The 22,111-nt window shown below is 39.6% G+C and overlaps 2 protein-coding genes across 2 annotated transcripts; both read right to left on the bottom strand.

Moving 5' to 3' along the window:
- Positions 1–780: 780 nt before the first annotated feature.
- Positions 781–3,448, bottom strand: znf648 (zinc finger protein 648). Its single transcript, XM_078259444.1, has 2 exons — positions 3,366–3,448; positions 781–3,022 (listed from the first exon to the last, which is right to left on the bottom strand). Exon 2 carries the CDS (start codon positions 2,974–2,976, stop codon positions 1,444–1,446), a length of 1,533 nt encoding a protein of 510 aa, XP_078115570.1. The 5' UTR covers positions 2,977–3,022; positions 3,366–3,448; the 3' UTR covers positions 781–1,443.
- Positions 3,449–18,471: 15,023 nt separating this feature from the next.
- glulb (glutamate-ammonia ligase (glutamine synthase) b) lies at positions 18,472–21,345 on the bottom strand. The gene is made up of 7 exons (XM_078259446.1): positions 21,237–21,345; positions 20,639–20,819; positions 20,369–20,530; positions 20,137–20,283; positions 19,627–19,754; positions 19,293–19,492; positions 18,472–19,182 (listed from the first exon to the last, which is right to left on the bottom strand). The coding sequence occupies exons 2-7, from the start codon at positions 20,802–20,804 to the stop codon at positions 18,864–18,866; spliced, it is 1,122 nt and encodes a 373-aa protein (XP_078115572.1). The 5' UTR covers positions 20,805–20,819; positions 21,237–21,345; the 3' UTR covers positions 18,472–18,863.
- Between the last annotated feature and the right edge of the window lie 766 nt (positions 21,346–22,111).

The following is a 22,111-nucleotide window of genomic DNA, read 5'->3' on the forward strand; positions in this document are numbered from 1 at the left end:
CATAACTATGCGGACTTTGGCTGATTATGCATTGAATTATGTGATCAGATAATCGCGTTTTTCTGGAGGGACTGTATATAGTACCTAAAGAAAATAAATGAGTTGCTATGTTGCCAAAATGGATGATACCACAGGGTGAGGGGGAGTGAAATTGGGAAAGACCTCTGCCAGGAAATACCCAACACCCCCTTCACACCCAGCCAGTAGACACTTAAGTGACAACATGGCAGGTGCCATCTTCTTTTATGATTACTCTGCAGTAGCCAAGTGTGAGTGGGACACACTGACCTGGAATTCAGCAAACACATAGCCAGGATGTGAGTTGACGCTTACCGCCTGCCAATAATGTGTCCAAGCATAAACACATTTAGAATGGATGGCTTTATGGAAGACAGTTTCAAATGGCAAAACAATCTCTCCAAAAAGTGAAATACTGATAATAGATTGTAAAAAATAATGGACATAGTAGCAGGGACGTCACACATTGGTTTGTGGACTGCCAATTTGAAGCATTGGGTTTGGCAATCTGCCATCGGCATGTTGGCAGGTAACTTTTCTTTAAAATATCAGTTAACGCTAATGGTAGCAAGCTAGCTTGGTTGGCAGAACGCTGAACAAGACATTCTTAGGCAAGGGTTAAAAAAAAGCTGTGCAGCATTCGAATTTTGATTTAGAATTTGTGTCAATGTGAATGAAACTGAAATGAACTTTTCTGTACAGCCCTAGTCCTTTGATTCCTTCGAGAGCAAAAATCATTAGTCATAAAAATAAAAGAGCTGATTTTGAAATGACCAAACATTTTTATTGAGATTGATCTTCAGACATTAATTTAACACTACAGGTGTACAATTTGGTTTCCCTTCTATCCACTAGAACATAAGCTCCTACATACTCCCACAAGTTTAAAAGACCATCTTCCAAACCATACATGTTTATTGTGCTTGGCAATCATTAAATATATGTATTATGAATATATTAAATATAATATATAATAAATACATTTAAAGATATCCTCCTTATAAAAAAATTGACTGACTGATTAGCCAGCTTCCCTAAACCATTAAACTGGTCTATTAATATGGTCACAGTAATGTGTCTCAGGAGGTACGACTGGCTTATGGCCATGTTAGAGCACTTTTGCAGTGATAGCTGCTTTTGTTTCAAGAAAAAGTGCAGCAGCATTCAGAACTGACCCCAACTGGTGGCATTTTTTATCCCGCAACATTCTAATGGAAAACAAGCACCATGGGGAATTAGGCTGTGTGAGACTGAATGACAAGTTTTAAAACTCATACGGCACAATACCATTCATACCTGTACATAACTGGTGCCCTATGACTTTGAAAGGATGTGCCTTGTCTAAAACTGATAATTTAAACACAATTGCAAATGGAGTGCATAGTACTCCACAGTGATGGATGTATACGGTATCTTTAAAATGATTTAGACATTGGTGCCCCTGTGGTTCACCATATGCTGTGCAAGCTTTGTGGAACACTGGAAAGATTTGTCACACTTCATACAAACAAAGATCCTCCCAGCACAGGTTTGCTCCTGGTGAAGCTTCAATGTGTCTAGGTGGCTAAAGTTCTTGCTGCAGCCTGTGCAGTTGTGGGGTTTCTCTTTACTGTGTACATACTGGTGACGAACAAGGCGAGAAGCTATGGCAAACGCCACGCCACACTCTGTACACTTATGGGGCCGCGCTCCAGTGTGAATGGCCTCGTGCTCGGTCAAGTTGGATGACTTCGTGAAACACTTGGAGCAAACCATGCAGACGTACGGACGCACTCCCACGTGGATCTTCTGGTGCTCTGCCATACGACTAGCTAGAGTAAAGGTTTTCCCACAGTCAGGGCAGGAGAATGGCCTTTCTCCCAAGTGCTTACGCTCATGACGCTTCAGGGAGAGAGGTTTATTGAAGGTCTTCCCACAGTGCGTGCACGGGAAGGGCTTGTCATTGGTATGCATGTTCCGCTCATGCTTTCGCAAGTCAGAGGAGCGAATGAAATCCTTGCCACAAGTGTCACAGACGTAAGGCTTTTCACCAGTGTGTGTGCGGATATGCTTGCGGTAATCTGAGGACCAGATATAGGTCTTGACACAGAAGGGGCAGTGATATGGTCTGTCACCTGTGTGTAGATGTTTGTGCTGCTGCAGTGTGCCCTGATGAGAGTAAGCCTTGCCACAAATATCACACACGTGTGGCTTGAGGCCAGTGTGCGTTTGCAAGTGACTCTGTAGGTTGGAGAGCTTCTTAAAAGCCCAGTTGCAGTGTGTGCACTTGAAGGGACGGTGCTCTTTGTCAACTCCACCGCGTTTTTTCATTGCTACCAAAAGTCGAGAGATCTTGTCATCTTCACACGTAAATAATTTCTTAACAGGACTGTTTATATTCTTCTTTTTGGCCTTATTCCCACCTCCACCTGGAGAATATTCTTCCACATTTACCTCTTTGAGCTTAGATGCCCTCTGTTTGGCTGATAAATTGCTTTGTATGTTATGGCTCTTGAGGTATAGAGAGCAGTTACTTTCCTTCCTTTGCACAGTATCCAAGATAACTTCATTAGATCCATATATTTTATTGTGTTTTTGTTTATTTATAGGTTTAGTGCATTGTAAAAATCCTCGACTGCTGGGGTCTTTGTCGTCTTTAAATCCTGTTCCTTCTCTCTGTGAAAGCTCAGCAAACTTCTCCACGAGAGACCAGTTTGGTGTTTGGGGGTTCAGATAAAGGATTCCAGTGTCACTGCTCTCTGAAAATAGGTTCATACTACAAATACCGCCAAATGAAGTGTCAGTTTTCACATGGTGAGCATTAATTAAGATCTGTCCATCTGGGAGAGAAGGAGTGACACAATTCCTTTCTTCGTGTTTCCTATTACTTATCTTTTCAACAACTTCCCTGTCAGACATCCTTGGGGAGATTTCATCAGCCATGGCCATTTGTGTAATGGGGCAGGAAATCATCTGCATGAATTTTAAGGTGATCAGGGAATTCCGGACACTATGCCTCAAAGACCTGAAAATTAAATACATAGAGCGCTATTACCATCCGCATCTAAGCCTAATGGGTCTTTATCATAACTTAAATAAAAAAATAAATGAACATATAATTGTTTTCAAATAGTTGTAATTTCTTCATAATAGCCACAATGCAGGCCTGATTACAATTCCTTTCTTGCTGTATTCACCAGGACCTTGGGTATATCTTTCAAATAACGTTGTACCTGGTAGTCATATGGCAAGTGAATTCCTAAGCTTTATAGCTTTTTCTTATCTTTCTATAACAATAAAAACACACTCAGTCGACCTCATGAATGTTAACTTCACAAATTGAAAACATTTTAATTATGACTACTCACCCTGCAGTCTCCTTCAGAGCAGGTCAGATCCAGAAATGCCACAGAGATACTACCAGCCCCGGGTCTAGTATATATGAGAGATGTGCAGTGGAGTTAACGGGCGGGGTTTGGCAGCAGCAGCAGCCGTCTCTGAGTCAGCATCTATCCTGCTAGTCAGCAACAACAATGAAATCTTATCTGGCTCAGCTTACCTTTCACTCTGCAGCGCTGTGGAGGTCTGGCAATGCGAGACTAACCTTTCACTGACTTAGCATACCGCATGTTTGCTAGCATGTTGAGTAGGTTTCAAGGTCAGTAAGCCTACAAGAGACTGAGAGCTTGATCTCAGACTGAATATTATTGTTTTCAACCTTTAGGGTTTGGGTACTTACAGTAACGTAGCCGTTTAGTGAGATACTTGTATCCCTGACTACTCTTCAACCTTTAAAAGGCAGGACAACAAAACCAGTGTTCCCAAAATAAACACACAAATAGGCTACTTCGCCATGTTAGCAGTTTGGCACGGGCACTGATATTTAAATAGGTTACGAGGTCACACGTTTGTGAAAACAAATGTCAGAAATATCCTATGACCTAACGTGTTTAGCGCGTCATACTGCTTACAGTGATATACAGTGATAATGAAATTCAGTATCACACTAATGCGTTTTAGATGACAGACAAGAACATTCCTTTCTATTTAATGTTTGTGTGCATTTTTTATTTAGGCCTATGGCCTCAACGTGTCGCTGTTTTCTTGCTATTTTTATGAACACACGCTCACGGACTGTGCATGGATGTATTATAAGATAGGACTGTGGGAAATCACCGGCTTCATTCAAAAAAACGGCAGAGGAAATTTTATTTTTGGATATACATCACATTGTGTGGTTTTTAAGAATAACAGAATGTTCTCAATTCCGTATTTGAAAAAAGTTGAGTAAAAAACATGTAGGCCTATCATCTTCTTTATTCTATCTCTTTTCATGGAAACAGAGGGTCTTGTAATTAGGCTACCATAGTTTTAAAGAAGGCTATTAGTTGTATGTGTCCAGGGTGTGATTGAAAAAACTAAATGAGTAATAGCTTTAATTAGGTGTGAGCCTGACTGGTTTTGAGAACACTGTGCAGCTCTTGTTCTTAGATGATAAATAAGTTGTAATTCAGTTTTTCGTCAGTAGGTGACCTCGTATTCCTTTGGGAACTATTCAAAATCATGTTGCATTCAGTGAGGAGGATGTACTGGTCATGCACTGTGGTATACTCAATCTTCAATCTTTACTACTGCTTATTCTCAAAAACAGACAATGGCTTCATCAGTTTAGAGAAATCTTGCTTTTCTTATATTGTTCCTTTCCTGAATTTCTCTTAGAATGTTCCAAATATACAAAATCCTTGTCTTTTGACAGTGGTCTTTTACATTGTAGTGACAGACTGGGCTTGAGCAGGCTGCATGTTAGGTAATTGAAAAGTTCTCGTGAGACTCATGTCGTACTTAAATGGACAGTGCTGTTCTGCATTTGGTGCATTTCAGGACAGGGTAGCAGATTGAAATTGGACACTTACCAAATCACCTTCACAAAGCTGTGTTTTGTGTTTGTTGACTCTTTGTTTCCCACATAGCAACACCACATACATACTGGTAAATTTCTAATGTAAGCTTTCAGAAATATTGAATATATCGCCTGTGTTAGCTAATGCCATGCAAATAATGCATATTATCATCATGTATAGACATTTGTGGGTTGGTGAAATTGAAACTAGAATACAGTATAAAGTAAAATAATGGTTACTTCTGATTGTATCTGTTTAAGTTATATAACTGTGCTTTTTTGCCTGGTCAGAGGGAGTTGAAATGTTTATGATCTCGCGTCTTTGTGTTCGTCAACTGGAAGCTGTCACAACAAAGCCATGGTGGCTGTTACGCAAGTGTCTTTAGGGGCAAGCACAAAAAATTAACCCGGATGCTGACGCTGTACTAACATCAGGTTTAAGGAGCATCACCCAGGAAGTCCCTGTTGGGATTAGAAAGACTGTGGTTTGTTAGTTTACTGGGTGTTTGTGTTTCTTCCCTACCCAAAGTCAGGACAGTGTTTTTCTCTCATGATCATCATCAAAGAAGTTAAGGAGAAGGAAGACAAATACATGCTTGTTTACGCTAATTTTTTAAAGTTTGAGCTTTAAATAAATGTCTAGTCATTTAAAATATTGCTTTACATCATTACATTATTTATATTCAACCTGACTGAATTCAGCATGAATGTGAATTAGCAGGATACATGTAATCTGTAAGGACCATCAACTAACACAAATATATTTTTAAACATGATTTGCTAGAAAGTTGGACATGAATGAATATTTCATTGATATGCATGTAACCCACTGGCAAACTGCACAGAAAAAGTGCAGAGTCATTCTAGGGGTGGTTCTTGAATTTCACGGAGGAGTAGACCGCCTTAATTGAGAACATACCACATCTTGGAATTTTCCACAGAACACAAGTTCTCCATCTGTGGTTATGATTGAATTTGATTTTCTAAGCATCCAGTTGCATAAGTTGTACCCTCCAGAACATTGACCCACATCATACCTCTTAATGCATACCTGGTATAGAAGAAGTAGAAGGTGGACAAAGTAAAAGAAACATTTACAATGGAATTGATTCCAAAAAGACAGCACTACAGATGAAATGACCTCAACAATGATTTAAGGGTGGAATTCCCATCTTTATGACACACAAGATAGTGAGATACAGTAAAGGTGAGGGGGAATTCATTTTCATTTTCCCTTATCAAACACAGTGTTGAGAGAGACAACTGTTTGTGTCAGTGATTACCAGCCTGCAGAAACATTGGTCCTGAAGCTGCTGCCCATAATGACTTGTTCAGTATGTTCATATCATATTTAGTAGAGAGCAAACAAGCTTGGCACTGTCAGTGACAATGCAGAACTGACAACTTTAATGCATTGTCTAAATTTAGTATAAGGAGCTGTTGCCCCAAAGCACTGCAGAAGAACATGCCAGCAAAGAAAAGTATCAGATAATTCTTCTGACCTCAAAGGAAAAGTGAGTGTCAGAGTGTTCAGTGTAGTGGAAAGTGTTAACATATTATCTTAAACTGCAGGATCCTAGTTGATGGGTGGTCTCCCTCTTGAAAGTGTCATTTTTATGCTTTTGTTTGCTGTTTTTGGCAAATTATCAGAACTGTGGAAGTGAGTTAAATGAATGATGGGACTTTGAGCTTATAAAGTCCCTAACATGCATCATCAGGATACCAATTAACAACTTAGCGCATTAGGAGACTTCAAATCTGCTTATTTCATTCACCTCCATATTGAAGCAGCCAGTATAACTCATGGCCTCTTTGTTCTCTGTCTTTTAAAAAGGCTGTTAGACTAGATTGTACCTACAGCTACTACAGTATCACACATGTAGGACTTTCATTCTTTGCTCTCTTTGTGACTGTACCAACCTTTTCTTTTTACCAGATCTAAATAGGGACCTTTTACAGGAACAGTTCACCCTAAAATCAAAAAATACATACAGTATTTTCCTCTCATCTGTAGTGCTATGTATCAATCTAGATTGTTCTTCCTTCTGTGCAGTGATACTTTTAAAAAAAAAGTTTGGTAGAAAGAAAATAGTTCCTACATGAAACACAACCAGGTTTGTGGATTATATTGAGATGTTAACATTTATGCTTATTCTCTTTCTTGCTAAGAGTCATGTCTATCAATTAAATATAATGCTATAGGTAGGAGAGGAGTTAGCAGGGGGAAATAGCCAGAAAAACATCCACCTACCAATACACGGGTTTCCTGTTTACAAACATTACAGGGTGCGTGCGCATACCAGGGGCAGAAAGCCAGATTGGTGAGCTGGTCACTACTGCAACAACCTTAAGTATTGAAGCTTTCCTTATTGTTTGTATATAACTGCTGACTCAATAAAATGATTTTAGTTGGATCTGTCTTTAATTTTGCATTGTTACTGTGATATATATGTATGGCTATAATTGTCATTTTTAGGCTAATGTGTACCCCTATGGTTGGTTTATGCCTTAAAATAATGGCCAGGATTTCCGGGAAAAAGTACGATATGTGTGTCTCCATTTCAAAACATCACTGCAGGTTGACTGTTTTTAGCAGCAGAGGTTGATTGTGGGCGAGAGGGCGTACAACACTGTCGTGGTTAGCTCGCCGAAACTCTACTGCCGCTGTCTCGGCAACGTTAGCTAATGTCTGCTAGCATACGTACAGGCTAACTATAGCCAGTTAGCTTTGTGTGTAACGTAATAAAAACCCACCCATCTCGTAGGAGCGAAGCTTAATATTTCATTCAATAAAATTATGGTACAAAGGAGCACTAACGCCACAGGTCTTATGTTGACAACGTGGAAGCAGATATAAGAAACTCCAAAGGCAGTCGTAATATTTACCTAGCAGGCTAAGCTAACACTGTTGCGCTAACGTTAGCAAAACATCGGCGTAGCTTTGGCTAGCAGTCTAAACTTATCTCGAGTCCGGACCTTTAACTGTCTATGGTCCGGACTCGAGTACTACAGCCCTGACAGGTAGATATCACTTAGCTGAACAACTGAACAAGCAACGTTTCTGATTGATACAATGGGAGCCTGACTCTTGCATATGACCCCAATCTGCCCTTCTTATGGCTTGAGGCCATAACCGCTGCCAGTTTTTGGCAAAAGCATAGCAAACATCAGGCACCCATCACTGGCTCTGTTTGTACAGTTAACCACGCAACAACTCCTTGGCATTTTGACTTACGCTATGCTGCTACTACTACTAGCTACACGAAACACGTCTTCTTTCTGCCCCCCGGTCGCGTGCTCAAGCAGTGATGACGTTGCAGAGAAATCCATGTATAGCATTAAAGATAATGAATTAACACTTATATCTTGTTACTTCTTCTACTACTACTTCTTCTTAGATTCTAAGAGAAAATTTTGGATTTGGTTTCATTGTTCATACTGCTCAGAGAAATATATTCAAAACACAAACCTCCGTTGCTTCTCTCCTTTGTCCTTGAAGGGCTTCCACTCTCGCCTTGTCATCTTTGGAGAGTGTCTCTTTAGTTTTTCTTTGTCTCACTGATCCACTGCCACCGGCTCTGTCTTTTGGTTTTTCTTTACCTTTCCCTCTTCCTTTAGCTTTCCCTCGCACCTCCGTCGCATCAACTGATCTCTGACACTGCTCACGGAGAAAAATATGTAGCCTACACTGTAAACATTGCCTTACACTATTAATCTCGTACAATATAAGGAATAACAATAGCACTGATACTTTATTAACATTAGCTTGCATTCGTTTGGGAACCTGATAGCTGATGTTAGCAATGAAATGGTACCAAAATAACAAAAACATAAAACTATTATCACACTGGAAGGAACACTCACAGACAAAGTCATACTTCTTGGAATAATACGGCCACCGTAGGAGTTAAAACGCACTCAGAATGTGAGGGGCTAGAAAGTAATATTCAGTTGGTTGTCATATACAATTCCACTGCTAGATGGGATAAAGTCTTACACAATGTAGCTTTAAGCACTTTTGCTTTAGCAAGTGGTGTTTAGTAAGATTCAAAATATACAACACTTTTACCAGGACTGCACCAAATTTGCAAAAGTTTGCAAAACCAAAGGAAGCGTTAAATCATCCTGTCTTCAGCATACCTCATTCTTTAAGGCAAACAAGAATATCCTTTTTCTAAGTGTCCCAGGCTAGTTTACTCTTGGAATAGCATACGGTCCAGTGAGGCTCAATGGGTAGAGACAAATACAACATAGGTAAGACTTTGATTGGGCACTGAATGCTATAACATATGGCATTTTAGATCAACAAAATCCATCATATATCATAAAATAAGTTTACTTTTATTTTTATTGTTGCTACAAAGAAATTCAAAAAGTACAACTGTGACAGTACCTTTTCTCCAGAGCTACAGATTGAGGTGTTTTTATGTTATCCTACTATGTTTTTTGCTCACCCCTGTGCTTACTTGTGTGACCTTTGTGAAATTCCATCTTTGTGACTGGAGGATGGGAGGAGAACAGACAATGAGAGGACCACTCAAAGGAAAGTCCAAGTAAACAAATCCATTATGAAAACAACAGCTTTGGGTTATTTTTGCTTAAAACCTATCAACCCCACATGATTGATTGATGTTGTGAAAAAAACAATGATAGCTAAAGAGGAGTTTACTGCTGATTAGTTGGTCCTGCAGGGCAAAGACTTGTTTGTTATGTGAAATAATTACAAAAGGCTCCCTAAAACAATGCAAAGCATCTAGGCAATGTCTTTCAAGACTGTTTTGCAATCTTTATCCAAAAGAACAAAATGCACTTGAGTAACAGACACATGACTAAAGACTAAAACAGAGACTAAAAGAGAGAACTTGTTGTCCCCACTGTGGGCTTTAGCAACCTGACACCAGGGAGAAGAGCAAAACAGAATAAGTGGGAAACTTTCAGGGAAGAAGTTTCTACCCTGCTCAAACACAGAGGAGAAGAACAAATAACTTTGACCCATATGCAAACTTCTCATGTTTGCACTGATATTAAGTGCAGCTTACTACAGTATGCTATTCAAGCATGAAGCAAAACACATACAGTATGATCCCATTGATATGCATACAACACTAAACTATATGGCACATGGGCAACAAATCTAAAATTCCTGATTGATTTGTATGTGTCAGCAATATGGGATCTGATTAGCCGTAAAGCACTTGGGTCTTTCTCTCTTGTTTTCCTGTCAACCCAAAGTAAAATGATAAAATGGAAAAGAGTATTTTCACAAAGAGATGACAGAAACACTGTCCATTTGAACCATAACAGACCTAAATAAAAAAATAACATTTTGGTAAAAGTGTTCGCTTTCTGCCCACTAAATATGAAGCTACAGACAGCAGCCGGTAAATTAATTTAGCATAAACATTGTAAATGGAGAAACAGGTAGCCTGGCTCTCGCCCCAAAAAAAACATAATCCACAGACCAGCACCATTAATTAACATGCCACATCTTCCTTGTTAGTATGAAAATGGCAATGCAGTGTAAAACTTAAAAAATACATTTAATATACTTTGTTTAATAACTGAAATGTAAAACTGACAAGTTGCGTTTTTTTTACGGGAACATGTGCTCGACGGTAACTTCCTGAAGTCTTGTTGTCAGTCTGAAGTTGCAGCTGGTTCTTCTTGCTTCCAGTCTTTATGCTAAGCCTGCCTCTTGGCTGAAGCTTCATATTTGTCCCACAGACATTAAAGTGGTATCGAGCTTCTCATCTAACTCTCGGTAAAAAAAATAAAATAAGCATATTTCCTAAATTATGAACTATTCTTTTAGAACTTGTTTTTTCTATCCCCAGATGTCAAGTGTGTATCATGGCAATTTAAACGTACAGTATGTAAGTTTCTGCCACTCAATCTCTCAATCAAAACAATGGATGGTAAACACAGACTTTTGATGACGTTGTGAAGATGCGTGGAATTATTGAAGTTGTAGTTTTCATAGTTAAAAACCATCGGCGATTAGAATACATCTGTTCACGGACAAGTTTACCCATTCCAGTTTATTCACGTTACTTTGAATAACATTTATTCTAATAATAGCTGCAGTTTCCCCAACATAATTATGTTTTTCTTGATTCAATTTGTAGCCTATTGGTAGCTGACCAGTTAGCTAGTGAGCAAGCAAGCTAACATTAGCCAGCAGTTAAAACCACAATATATTTCACATGTCAATGTCACCTTTTGGATGCTTTCAACACCGGGGCGAAAGGGGTTTGTCGTAACGTTACTCAACGAAGCTGAGAGATGGGCGTGGGAGGGGATGGCTGGTGGAATCCCCGGGGACGGCAAGGACGTCCGATGGCCGATGAAGATCTCCCAGCTGCCCAGAATTATCTCCGACCTTCACTTTATTGTCTTCTTAACTAATTGTTTTGGTACCTAACCCACCTTTAGTCACGTAAATATAACTGTAAAGAGAGCTAAACGCGTTATGTCTCGCGAACAGAGACATAACGTTACAGATGGCCTCTGTTCTGACTCTGGTGCCTGGGTCTGATATTTCCTGATGGTTCAACTGCCGTCAGCGTCGTTAGCACCCGGCACTAGAGTTAAGAGCTGGCCGGGTTTGGATTGCTGTAATGATAATGGCTGGCTGCTAGCTGGCTGGGGGGCTAACGTTAACTATATGTCCCGGGCTGTTGTCAGCTCTCATCCAGACTGAAGTCTCTTAGCGCCGCAAGAGTGATGCAGACAGAACGGGGTGTGCTAACTGGCTAAATTAGCATTAGATTAGTCGTCTATCTATACAGCTAACGTTACTGGTGGACTTGTGGGTTAGCCCAGTGCTGTTATCTGTGGTCAAAACAATCATACTAAAAATAACTTAATGAGCATGTTAAAGATGTTGTAACCTTATTATGTTACCCACCAAGCATTAGCATTAGCATTAGCTACTTGTCAACCAGCACATTGTAGTAACTAAGCTGGATCGATCGATATTGAAATGTATCAAAAGGTCTCTGCTGTATTACTGTGTTGCAAAGTGGCATGCATTAATGACAAAATGATGCCACATGGCAGAGAAAAAGCAGTATTAGGGTTACTGAGTATAACTCTTTCTGTGACACTGAATGATTTACAATTACTCTCGAACGTATCTTCTGGGTTCCTGTGTTTTGACGGAAGTTAGAGCAACTAGAGGGGTCAAAGGTTATATGACGCCACTGACAGGCAACTAAACGAAACGTCCCATGCCCAGTAATAAAATTACAGATTTCTCTGGGTTTGAAAATTGTTGGAAACATTTGGGATAGTGTAAGTACACTAAAAAAACAATGCAAAGCATCTAGGCAATGTCTTTCAAGACTGTTTTGCAATCTTTATCCAAAAGAACAAAATGCACTTGAGTAACAGACACATGACTAAAGACTAAAACAGAGATTAAAAAGAGAGAACTTGTTGTCCCCCACTGTGGGCTTTAGCAACCTGACACCAGGGAGAAGAGCAAAACAGAATAAGTGGGAAACTTTCAGGGAAGAAGTTTCTACCCTGCTCAAACACAGAGGAGAAGAACAAGTATCTTTGACCCATATGCAAACTTCTCATGTTTGCACTGATATTAAGTGCAGCTTACTACAGTATGCTATTCAAGCATGAAGCAAAACACATACAGTATGATCCCATTGATATGCATACAACACTAAACTATATGGCACATGGGCAACAAATCTAAAATTCCTGATTGATTTGTATGTGTCAGCAATATGGGATCTGATTAGCCGTAAAGCACTTGGGTCTTTTTCTCTTGTTTTCCTGTCAACCCAAAGTAAAATGATAAAATGGAAAAGAGCATTTTCACAAAGAGATGACAGAAACACTGTCCATTTGAACCATAACAGACCTAAATAAAAAAAATAACATTTTGGTAAAAGTGTTCGCTTTCTGCCCACTAAATATGAAGCTACAGACAGCAGCCGGTAAATTAATTTAGCATAAACATTGTAAATGGAGAAACAGGTAGCCTGGCTCTCGCCCCCAAAAAAAACATAATCCACAGACCAGCACCATTAATTAACATGCCACATCTTCCTTGTTAGTATGAAAATGGCAATGCAGTGTAAAACTTAAAAAATACATTTAATATACTTTGTTTAATAACTGAAATGTAAAACTGACAAGTTGCGCTTTTTTTTACGGGAACATGTGCTCGACGGTAACTTCCTGAAGTCTTGTTGTCAGTCTGAAGTTGCAGCTGGTTCTTCTTGCTTCCAGTCTTTATGCTAAGCCAGCCTCTTGGCTGAAGCTTCATATTTGTCCCACAGGCATTAAAGTGGTATCGAGCTTCTCATCTAACTCTCGGTAAAAAAAATAAAATAAGCATATTTCCTAAATTATGAACTATTCTTTTAGAACTTGTTTTTTTCTATCCCCAGATGTCAAGTGTGTATCATGGCAATTTAAACGTACAGTATGTAATTTTCTGCCACTCAATCTCTCAATCAAAACAATGGATGGTAAACACAGACTTTTGATGACGTTGTGAAGATGCGTGGAATTATTGAAGTTGTAGTTTTCATAGTTAAAAACCATCGGCGATTAGAATACATCTGTTCACGGACAAGTTTACCCATTCCAGTTTATTCACGTTACTTTGAATAACATTTATTCTAATAATAGCTGCAGTTTCCCCAACATAATTATGTTTTTCTTGATTCAATTTGTAGCCTATTGGTAGCTGACCAGTTAGCTAGTGAGCAAGCAAGCTAACATTAGCCAGCAGTTAAAACCACAATATATTTCACATGTCAATGTCACCTTTTGGATGCTTTCAACACCGGGGCGAAAGGGGTTTGTCGTAACGTTACTCAACGAAGCTGAGAGACGGGCGTGGGAGGGGATGGCTGGTGGAATCCCTGGGACGGCAAGGACGTCCGATGGCCGATGAAGATCTCCCAGCTGCCCAGAATTATCTCCGACCTTCACTTTATTGTCTTCTTAACTAATTGTTTTGGTACCTAACCCACCTTTAGTCACGTAAATATAACTGTAAAGAGAGCTAAACGCGTTATGTCTCGCGAACAGAGACATAACGTTACAGATGGCCTCTGTTCTGACTCTGGTGCCTGGGTCTGATATTTCCTGATGGTTCAACTGCCGTCAGCGTCGTTAGCACCCGGCACTAGAGTTAAGAGCTGGCCGGGTTTGGATTGCTGTAATGATAATGGCTGGCTGCTAGCTGGCTGGGGGCTAACGTTAACTATATGTCCCGGGCTGTTGTCAGCTCTCATCCAGACTGAAGTCTCTTAGCGCCGCAAGAGTGATGCAGACAGAACGGGGTGTGCTAACTGGCTAAATTAGCATTAGATTAGTCGTCTATCTATACAGCTAACGTTACTGGTGGACTTGTGGGTTAGCCCAGTGCTGTTATCTGTGGTCAAAACAATCATACTAAAAATAACTTAATGAGCATGTTAAAGATGTTGTAACCTTATTATGTTACCCACCAAGCATTAGCATTAGCATTAGCTACTTGTCAACCAGCACATTGTAGTAACTAAGCTGGATCGATCGATATTGAAATGTATCAAAAGGTCTCTGCTGTATTACTGTGTTGCAAAGTGGCATGCATTAATGACAAAATGATGCCACATGGCAGAGAAAAAGCAGTATTAGGGTTACTGAGTATAACTCTTTCTGTGACACTGAATGATTTACAATTACTCTCGAACGTATCTTCTGGGTTCCTGTGTTTTGACGGAAGTTAGAGCAACTAGAGGGGTCAAAGGTTATATGACGCCACTGACAGGCAACTAAACGAAACGTCCCATGCCCAGTAATAAAATTACAGATTTCTCTGGGTTTGAAAATTGTTGGAAACATTTGGGATAGTGTAAGTACACAACTCAACACAATAGGTATAGTCGGTTTTTTTACATTTTGATGCAGAAATGTTACATATTGTACCTTTAAAGCAGAACCGGTTATTTATCCCAAGAATCCTATGAATTGAGATGCGTGTCTGTTCACATGACATGCATTGAGCTTATTCTTAGGCCTTTCACACATTATCATGTTTCTTATCGAGTCAGCTGTGGTGCACGTGCTGCAGTACTGTCATAATAGGACACACACACAATCACACAAGGAAGCTCCTTGTTCAAACATTACTGAGTTTTTTGTAATGAATTTGGATGTAAACCAAATTGAACCTTGTTGGTTCCCATTATCCATCTGGAGAAAGTATTGTATTAGCTATATTTAATCTACTAGTAAGAGCTGAGCTCTAAGATCAGATTTAATCATGAATCATGAATCAGTCAGGACAGTTCTAATCATACAACCGGGATGTGTTTGTTTCACATGTTGATGACGTTTGTCACAATTGGTGGTGGTCTGATCTCCGTCAATGCGCCTCCATCCAGGGTTCTCTAACCTCTCTGTCTCACTGGGCGGCTCTGCTTTCACAGCTGCTCAAGTTTCCGACCATCAGGCCAGCAATGCTGTGACAGTTTTCACTACATGTCCCCAAACCCACTGCCGCAGGGAAGGAGGCTTTGGGGGAGAAGGGGGGTGAAGATGAGGGGGAGGAGTGGGACAGAAAGCACAGCCAATCTGTTGTCAACAGTGATAGTGGTGATAGTATCTCTGACTGCATTTATGAGATGAGATTAGAGTTAACACAGCCAAGGATGGTGCTTAATTTACTGCTTGGACTCTGATATCTGATTAAGTCTAGAGTCTCTAATTAAATTGCAGTTCCAATGCCTCATTATTTACGATGAATAATATGTGTTGTGTGACGAAAAGGGCACACAAATATCAAGCAAGTGTCTTGATATTTGATACACTGGCTTTTTAGGAGATTTTTAAGAACCACAGTTGCAGTTTGAACTTTGTGCACTAAACCTGCCTGTTGTTATGTTATAGCTGGTATGGGGCCCCACCCCCGCCCGCCGGCACGAGATTGCCTGAATTTGGACTTCAGCTGTCATGGAAACAAGGCTCTAGGCATAATGGTTTTCTTCATGAGACCTCCTCTTTTCCAATTCATCTGCCCATGTTATCTAAAATTGTAATGTATAGCCTCATATTGTTGCCAAAGTGGTTCATTCCCACACTTTCGCATCCCTCTGTACAATGGGGTCAGATAACATAGGAGAAACTGAGGGGCTCCACTTGTAATACAATAGGAACATTTCAATTCCTATTGTTGGCATTCCAACTGTATGACCACCTCCTTAGGTATCACTACAGTATGTGCTGATATCCTCAGTCAATAGTTTGTTTGTAGTAAAAGTGACTCTTCTAATGCCTTTTTATTACATACCAAAAAAAAAAAACACTGAGCCACTGACTGAATATCTGTGATTTTGTCCGATAGGTCTCTTTGCAAGTGGCATTTATATGCATTAACAGTTTCTGAGCTCAGCTTGTGGACATAATTTAACGAAGGCAAAGCAATGTGATTTGGACATCTTTGTTTGGCACTAAATTCCGAGCCAAATTGAATTTCGTGTGTTCTCACGCTCAGGCGCTGTGACATCAGTTCAGGGCATCCATGCTAAATCAAGAAGAAAATATAGAGCTATTAATATAACTATGATATAGTACTTTCAGGGAAAGAAAACTGGAATACGTTTGGCTGACTAGACTTTTCACTTTACTTGGATTAAAGCCAAATGACTTTATTTTGGTTGTAAAACACCTCAGCTGTGAGTAGTAGTAGTAGTAGTAGTAGTAGTAGTAGTAGTAGTAGTAGTGAGATGTACTTGTATCTTATAAACCAGGTTTAATAGAGCATTGCACTGTAAGCTCTTGGTCTTGGTATAATTTTAACACTGGGGCCACCTTGGGGTAAATAATGTTTAGATGTAAGGATCTCCCCTTTCTTATGTGTTTGTTTTTAGCTCGTTTGTCCCCTTATATAGCTCATATAGAGCTCTATACACATGATATGTTTCCTAATGAACATGAGACCACAACTCTTTTCGGCTACTTGCATAAAAACTGTCTAGTTTTTGTGAATAGAGGTTCCATGTCTCACTTAGAAAATACATGACTAGTGATGAGATAGAACGTGAGACACTATTATGACTAGAGACCCTCTCTTGACCACACTGTCACCTTACTGACACCAGTGATCCCAGTTCATGGCCCACAGACTAAAATAAATTCTCAAGCACACACAGTCATTAATGTTAAATTTAGGCAAATTGCCTAAATGATAAATCACTCAAACACAAATTTATTAAATATAACACACAATATTATTTTTTTTAATTTATCAACTTTTTTGCTTTTATTTCTGTCAATGATCTGTCTGTGACCCATCTAGAAGCAGAGTCGTTTGTTGACAACTGCTGTTGGAGTTTCTGTCTTTTAGCATGTTGGTTATGGTTATCCTTGTTAAACCTGTACTTTAACTCTCTCTAAACCTGTCCCTGTCAGAAAATTGTCCTTGTGCAACCTCAGCTGTCTGAGCTTAGCTGTGAACCAGTGTTTGTCATTATTATAACTCACCCTGTTGCTTGAAGTCACAGCCCTTGTGTATCCATCCACACTGTTCCTGAAAACCTGCCAGTCTGTGCAGTCCAAGCATGCCTGAATATCTTCCATAGCTTAACTGTTCCCACTGCTTAAATGTCCTCACAACATGTCTACAGAGCTTTCTGACTGTATGCAGGAAACAGGTCACCCCATCGCATGATCTGTGTCCCAGTGCATTTTGAACACTGCTGATTGTATTGTAACAATGATCCAAAGTATTTTCCTCTCTGGTTGGGCATTTAACATTTAACTGTATTTGGGGAGTTCATGGCTTACATTACCTTTGAAGTCAGGGTTTGTCTGCTCCACATGGTATCTGGTCGGCTTGTCAGTGTTATAAAGTTTTAATCATCAAATTCAAGTTTTGTACAGAGTACACTGTGAAACTGTGTACTCTAATTATCAAACAATATTAGTTACCTGAACTTCTTGAAGTTGCTAATGCAATATGGTGAGTAATACAGTACACTGTACAACTAACTGCTCAAAATGAACCATCCTTCTACAAGGGTTTTCAGGTTATTTTGGAAGGAACTTCCCATCCTGTCTTTACTTTACGAGCTAGTCCATAGGTCATCAAGGACTGTGTCAAAACAACATAAAGACAGTTACACACTTTGTTTTCATTGACCTGCACTATAGAGTAGCAAGCCCCAAGTAGTCAGCAAAGTCAGTGTGCTCACGTGCATGTTGTCACCGCCTTCACAAAATGACAAACCTATTTAAGTGTTTTAAAGGTTTGACGTCATGTTGACTCTCTATTGAAGCAGCCACTTGGTCTGTTTAGCTGTTTGAATTAGAGGGAGGATGTGGATGTTCCCATGTCTTAATTAACCTCCATTTGTTGAACATTACAGTGCATTTTCCCTTAACGCTGGTCACATTTCAGAGATTCATATCAGCTGACAGTCTGGGTACATGTGGGAATAAACTGGAGTTAAAAGTCAGATCTAAAATGTTAGCTGTTTATTTTTTGACAATGTGAAAAACAGACATGCATTATTAAAAAGAAAACACACACACAAAAGTAGATATAGTGGCTAGTAGCTATATTGCCTTACATAGTGACCTTAATGTATCTATCCACAACATTATAAAACCACCACTGTGACAGGCCAAGACTACTAAAAACATTCAAATGCCTTTGGGATCCTTTGGCTTAGAGTTACAAGATCTACAGACAGTTTTTCATTAGTACCAGTTAACATTACAATAATGTCATTCTATACATTTTATCAGATATCATGACACTATGATAAAATGTGTTGGCAGTGTTTGAGCCAGAGGTTAAGACTTGCTGTATACAACTGAATGCACAAAGAATACCTCAATTATTATTTCATCTGTCAAGTAAAACATTTAAAATGGTAAAGATCAATCGAAGTCTTGAAAGAACATGGCTAAATACAGTACTGGTAATGACACTTGGTCTTAAGACTGTTCATTTGCTGTGATCTGTGGGCTCCTCTCCTTCTTCCTTAAGTAAACACGTGCGCACTAGCGCCTCTGTAACGATGTAAGGGTCGCAGTTGGCAGACGGACGGCGGTCCTCAAAGTAGCCCTTCTTGTCCTGCCCTACCGAGCGAGGGATGCGGATGCTGGCACCACGATTGGCCACGCCAGCCGAGAATTCGTCAATGCTCGAGGTTTCGTGATGACCGGTGAGACGTCTGGCATTGTCGAGCCCGCCTTTGGGATCGTAGGCACGGATGTGATACCTGTGTCTCTTTGCCAGTCTTTCGATCGACTCCTCAATGATTCTGTAAAGAAAAAGGAATTAGAAAACACTCAAAACCCAAATTTAACCAATTTAATCATAAAAATCATACCAGTTATTTATTAAACTCAAACAACGAAAATGCATTCTTACTTCAGTCCGCCGTCCTCTCGCATCTCCTTTGTGCTGAAGTTGGTGTGGCAACCGGCACCATTCCAGTTTCCTGAGATTGGTTTGGGGTCAAACGAGACCACCACACCAAAATCCTCACACACTCTGTGAAGGATGAAGCGAGCAACCCACAGATGGTCCCCCATGTTGATACCTTCACAAGGTCCAACCTGGAACTCCCACTGAAACACATCAGGGACTAGATTATTGACATAATTAATTGATTATTATCTGGTATTACACAATTTGACAACAAAAAATGCATTTTTCCATGAAAGGGAGATAACACAAAAATAACAAGACAAAGGGACAATACCTGAGCTGGCATGACTTCAGCATTGGTGCCACAGATGTCAACCCCAGCGTACATACAGGCTCTGTAGTGCGCCTCCACTATGTCTCGCCCATATGCCTTATCTGCTCCCACTCCACAGTAATAAGGCCCTAATCAGGTGGAAGGTAACCAATATTTTCACTGATCTGACCTTTAGTATTGCTAATGTACTATATTTAAATAAACTAAGTATGTTTACAAGCACACTTATATTCCACTATTTTTCTGAATCTGACAATATTCCGAATTTGATACAGGTCATGTAAACAGCATATTCCGTTTGGATATTCCGAATAATGCCTTTTTCTGAATATAGCATTTTCCGATTAAGACATATGGGATATGCTGGTATTATTTGGGTTTTAGAAGCATCCTTATGACAGTAGTGCCATGTAAACAGTTTAGTCAAAATATTGTCTTTTTCAGAATAAGGACAAAAAACAAAATAAAAGGTGCATGTAAGTTAAGACAAGCAAGAGAAGCAATACTAACCTTGTGGACCTGGGAAGCCGTTGGAGGGCCATCCAAAGGGGTGTCCATCTGTGCTCAGGAGAGTGTACTCCTGCTCCATACCGAACCATGGGTGGTTATTCTCCACCATGCTCATGATCTGTTTACAGGTTTGGCGCAGATTGGTCTCTGTTGGAACAACAATAGTGAGTATAGCTGAAATACATAACAGCTTTAACTGCAACCACTTTCAGGCTTGTTCTTATCTGCTTACCTGCTGGCTTGCGGTTGTACTTGAGCACCTCACAGAGCACCAGCTTGTTGGGGTCTTTTCTGAACGGGTCCCTGAACATGGCTGCAGGGATCAGGAACATGTCGCTGTTGGACCCCTCTGACTGGTAGGTGCTGGAGCCATCAAAGTTCCACTCAGGAAGATCTGACACAGAAAAAACAACTGAAATCAATTATCTACTAAGTCTTAAAAATATCATGTTTTACTGCATGCTGATGTGGAAGAGTTGTTCACATAAGAGCCAGATCTTACCCTCAATCGTCTTGGGTTCAGAATCCAAAGTTCTGGTCTTGCAGCGCAGTCCCTCTCCAGAGCCATCTATCCAGATGTACATGGCTTGGGCCTTGTCCCCCTGAGGGAGGTTCATGTACTGCTGCTTAACAGCTTTGTTCAGTTTTGAACTTGCTGAGGTGGCCATTTTCTTGACCAAAACCTACAGAGTGAAGAGAAGAGACGATAGCCTCGATAAGCACAGTGGAGCCACTATATCTCAATGCACATACACAAATACTGTGTACAACCAGAAAGGGTGTCATGGAAAAGCACAAAAAAACTGACACAGAAAAGGTTCAACTAAATGTTTTTAACAAGGAAAATTAACATTTTAAACGAATAACAGCTCCAGCCTATAACCTGTCTAATAATCTGATGCACATATGAAACAGGATTAGTGGAAATCAACATTCGTTACATTACATAGCATTTATGGTAACGTTAGAGTAAAGTCAACATCTAAACATTGACATAACAAACAGGTAGCCTAGAATAAAGGGAAAGTTTCAGCAGCACACAAATAGAAAACAATTTATCCGTATAGGAATAAATGCAGCAGCAGGTAAAAAGCTCTTACCTTATGTTAAGTGTAGGAAAATATCAAAAGACTATAAGAGCCTCTGGATGCGTGGTCTTTGTGAAGGTATCTATTGTTTTTCATTCCTGCTTCCTTCGCTGTTTTCATGTTGGATTTATAGCGCTGCTGAGGATCTCCGCCGCCTCTGATTGGCCGAACAAAAACGTGATCAGTCCGTCACTGCGGTGAAACCCCGCAGAGCAAATCAGCGAGAGCAAATCAAACAGGATTTAGAGAGAAAGAGACACATTTTCACTAAGAGTGAAAAACACGTGGTGCGCCCTCTAGTGACGTAAACCGTATGATTGTTATAAAACATTCTTATAAAAAGAACAATTTGTTCTCAGAAGTTCAACTCAATAGAAAAGACAGGACAACGTTCAACATGATGTTTTAGAATGTCAGCAAACACTTAAAACAGAGCATAAAGTAAAGGGAAACTACTTTAAATTGATAAATGCAAATTGTGCATGTTAATAGTGTCAGATTTACATTAGTAAAATAAAATGTGAACTATCACTTTAAACCTGGAAAATGCACAAAACACAAGAGCTGTTTTAAGTAAGTTATACATATTTCATAACAACATATTTTGCAGAATAATATCTTTATGCATCAACTGACAAAAATGTCCAACCAGTATTAAAACCAAACCTACACCCTTGTTATACTATGCTACTATAGGCTATATAATGTATTGTATATACTTTTACACCAGTGAGGGATTAAGTACCACAGTAACACAGTTTAAATAAACTCAACTAAAAGTATCAATTAATGGTAGTAAATCTTGCTCAAGTAGAAAAGCATATAATAAGCAAATAATAGTTTTATTGGATGATTATGGTTAATAAAACATTTTTAGGGCTTTTTCC

The sequence above is a fragment of the Sander vitreus genome, chromosome 9 (assembly GCF_031162955.1).
Source record: "Sander vitreus isolate 19-12246 chromosome 9, sanVit1, whole genome shotgun sequence".
Taxonomy (NCBI): Eukaryota; Metazoa; Chordata; class Actinopteri; order Perciformes; family Percidae; genus Sander; species Sander vitreus.

Bases quoted from the DNA above. Each gene is read 5' to 3' on its own strand.
- glulb (XM_078259446.1), bottom strand. From the start codon at position 20,804: ATGGCCACCTCAGCAAGTTCAAAACTGAACAAAGCTGTTAAGCAGCAG. The intron at 20,284-20,368 runs GTAAGCAGATAA...TTGTTCCAACAG, and splicing joins GTACAACCGCAAGCCAGCAG to AGACCAATCTGCGCCAAACC. The intron at 19,183-19,292 runs GTAAGAATGCAT...TTTTCTTTACAG, and splicing joins CGAGAGGACGGCGGACTGAA to AATCATTGAGGAGTCGATCG.
- znf648 (XM_078259444.1), bottom strand. From the start codon at position 2,976: ATGCAGATGATTTCCTGCCCCATTACACAAATGGCCATGGCTGATGAA.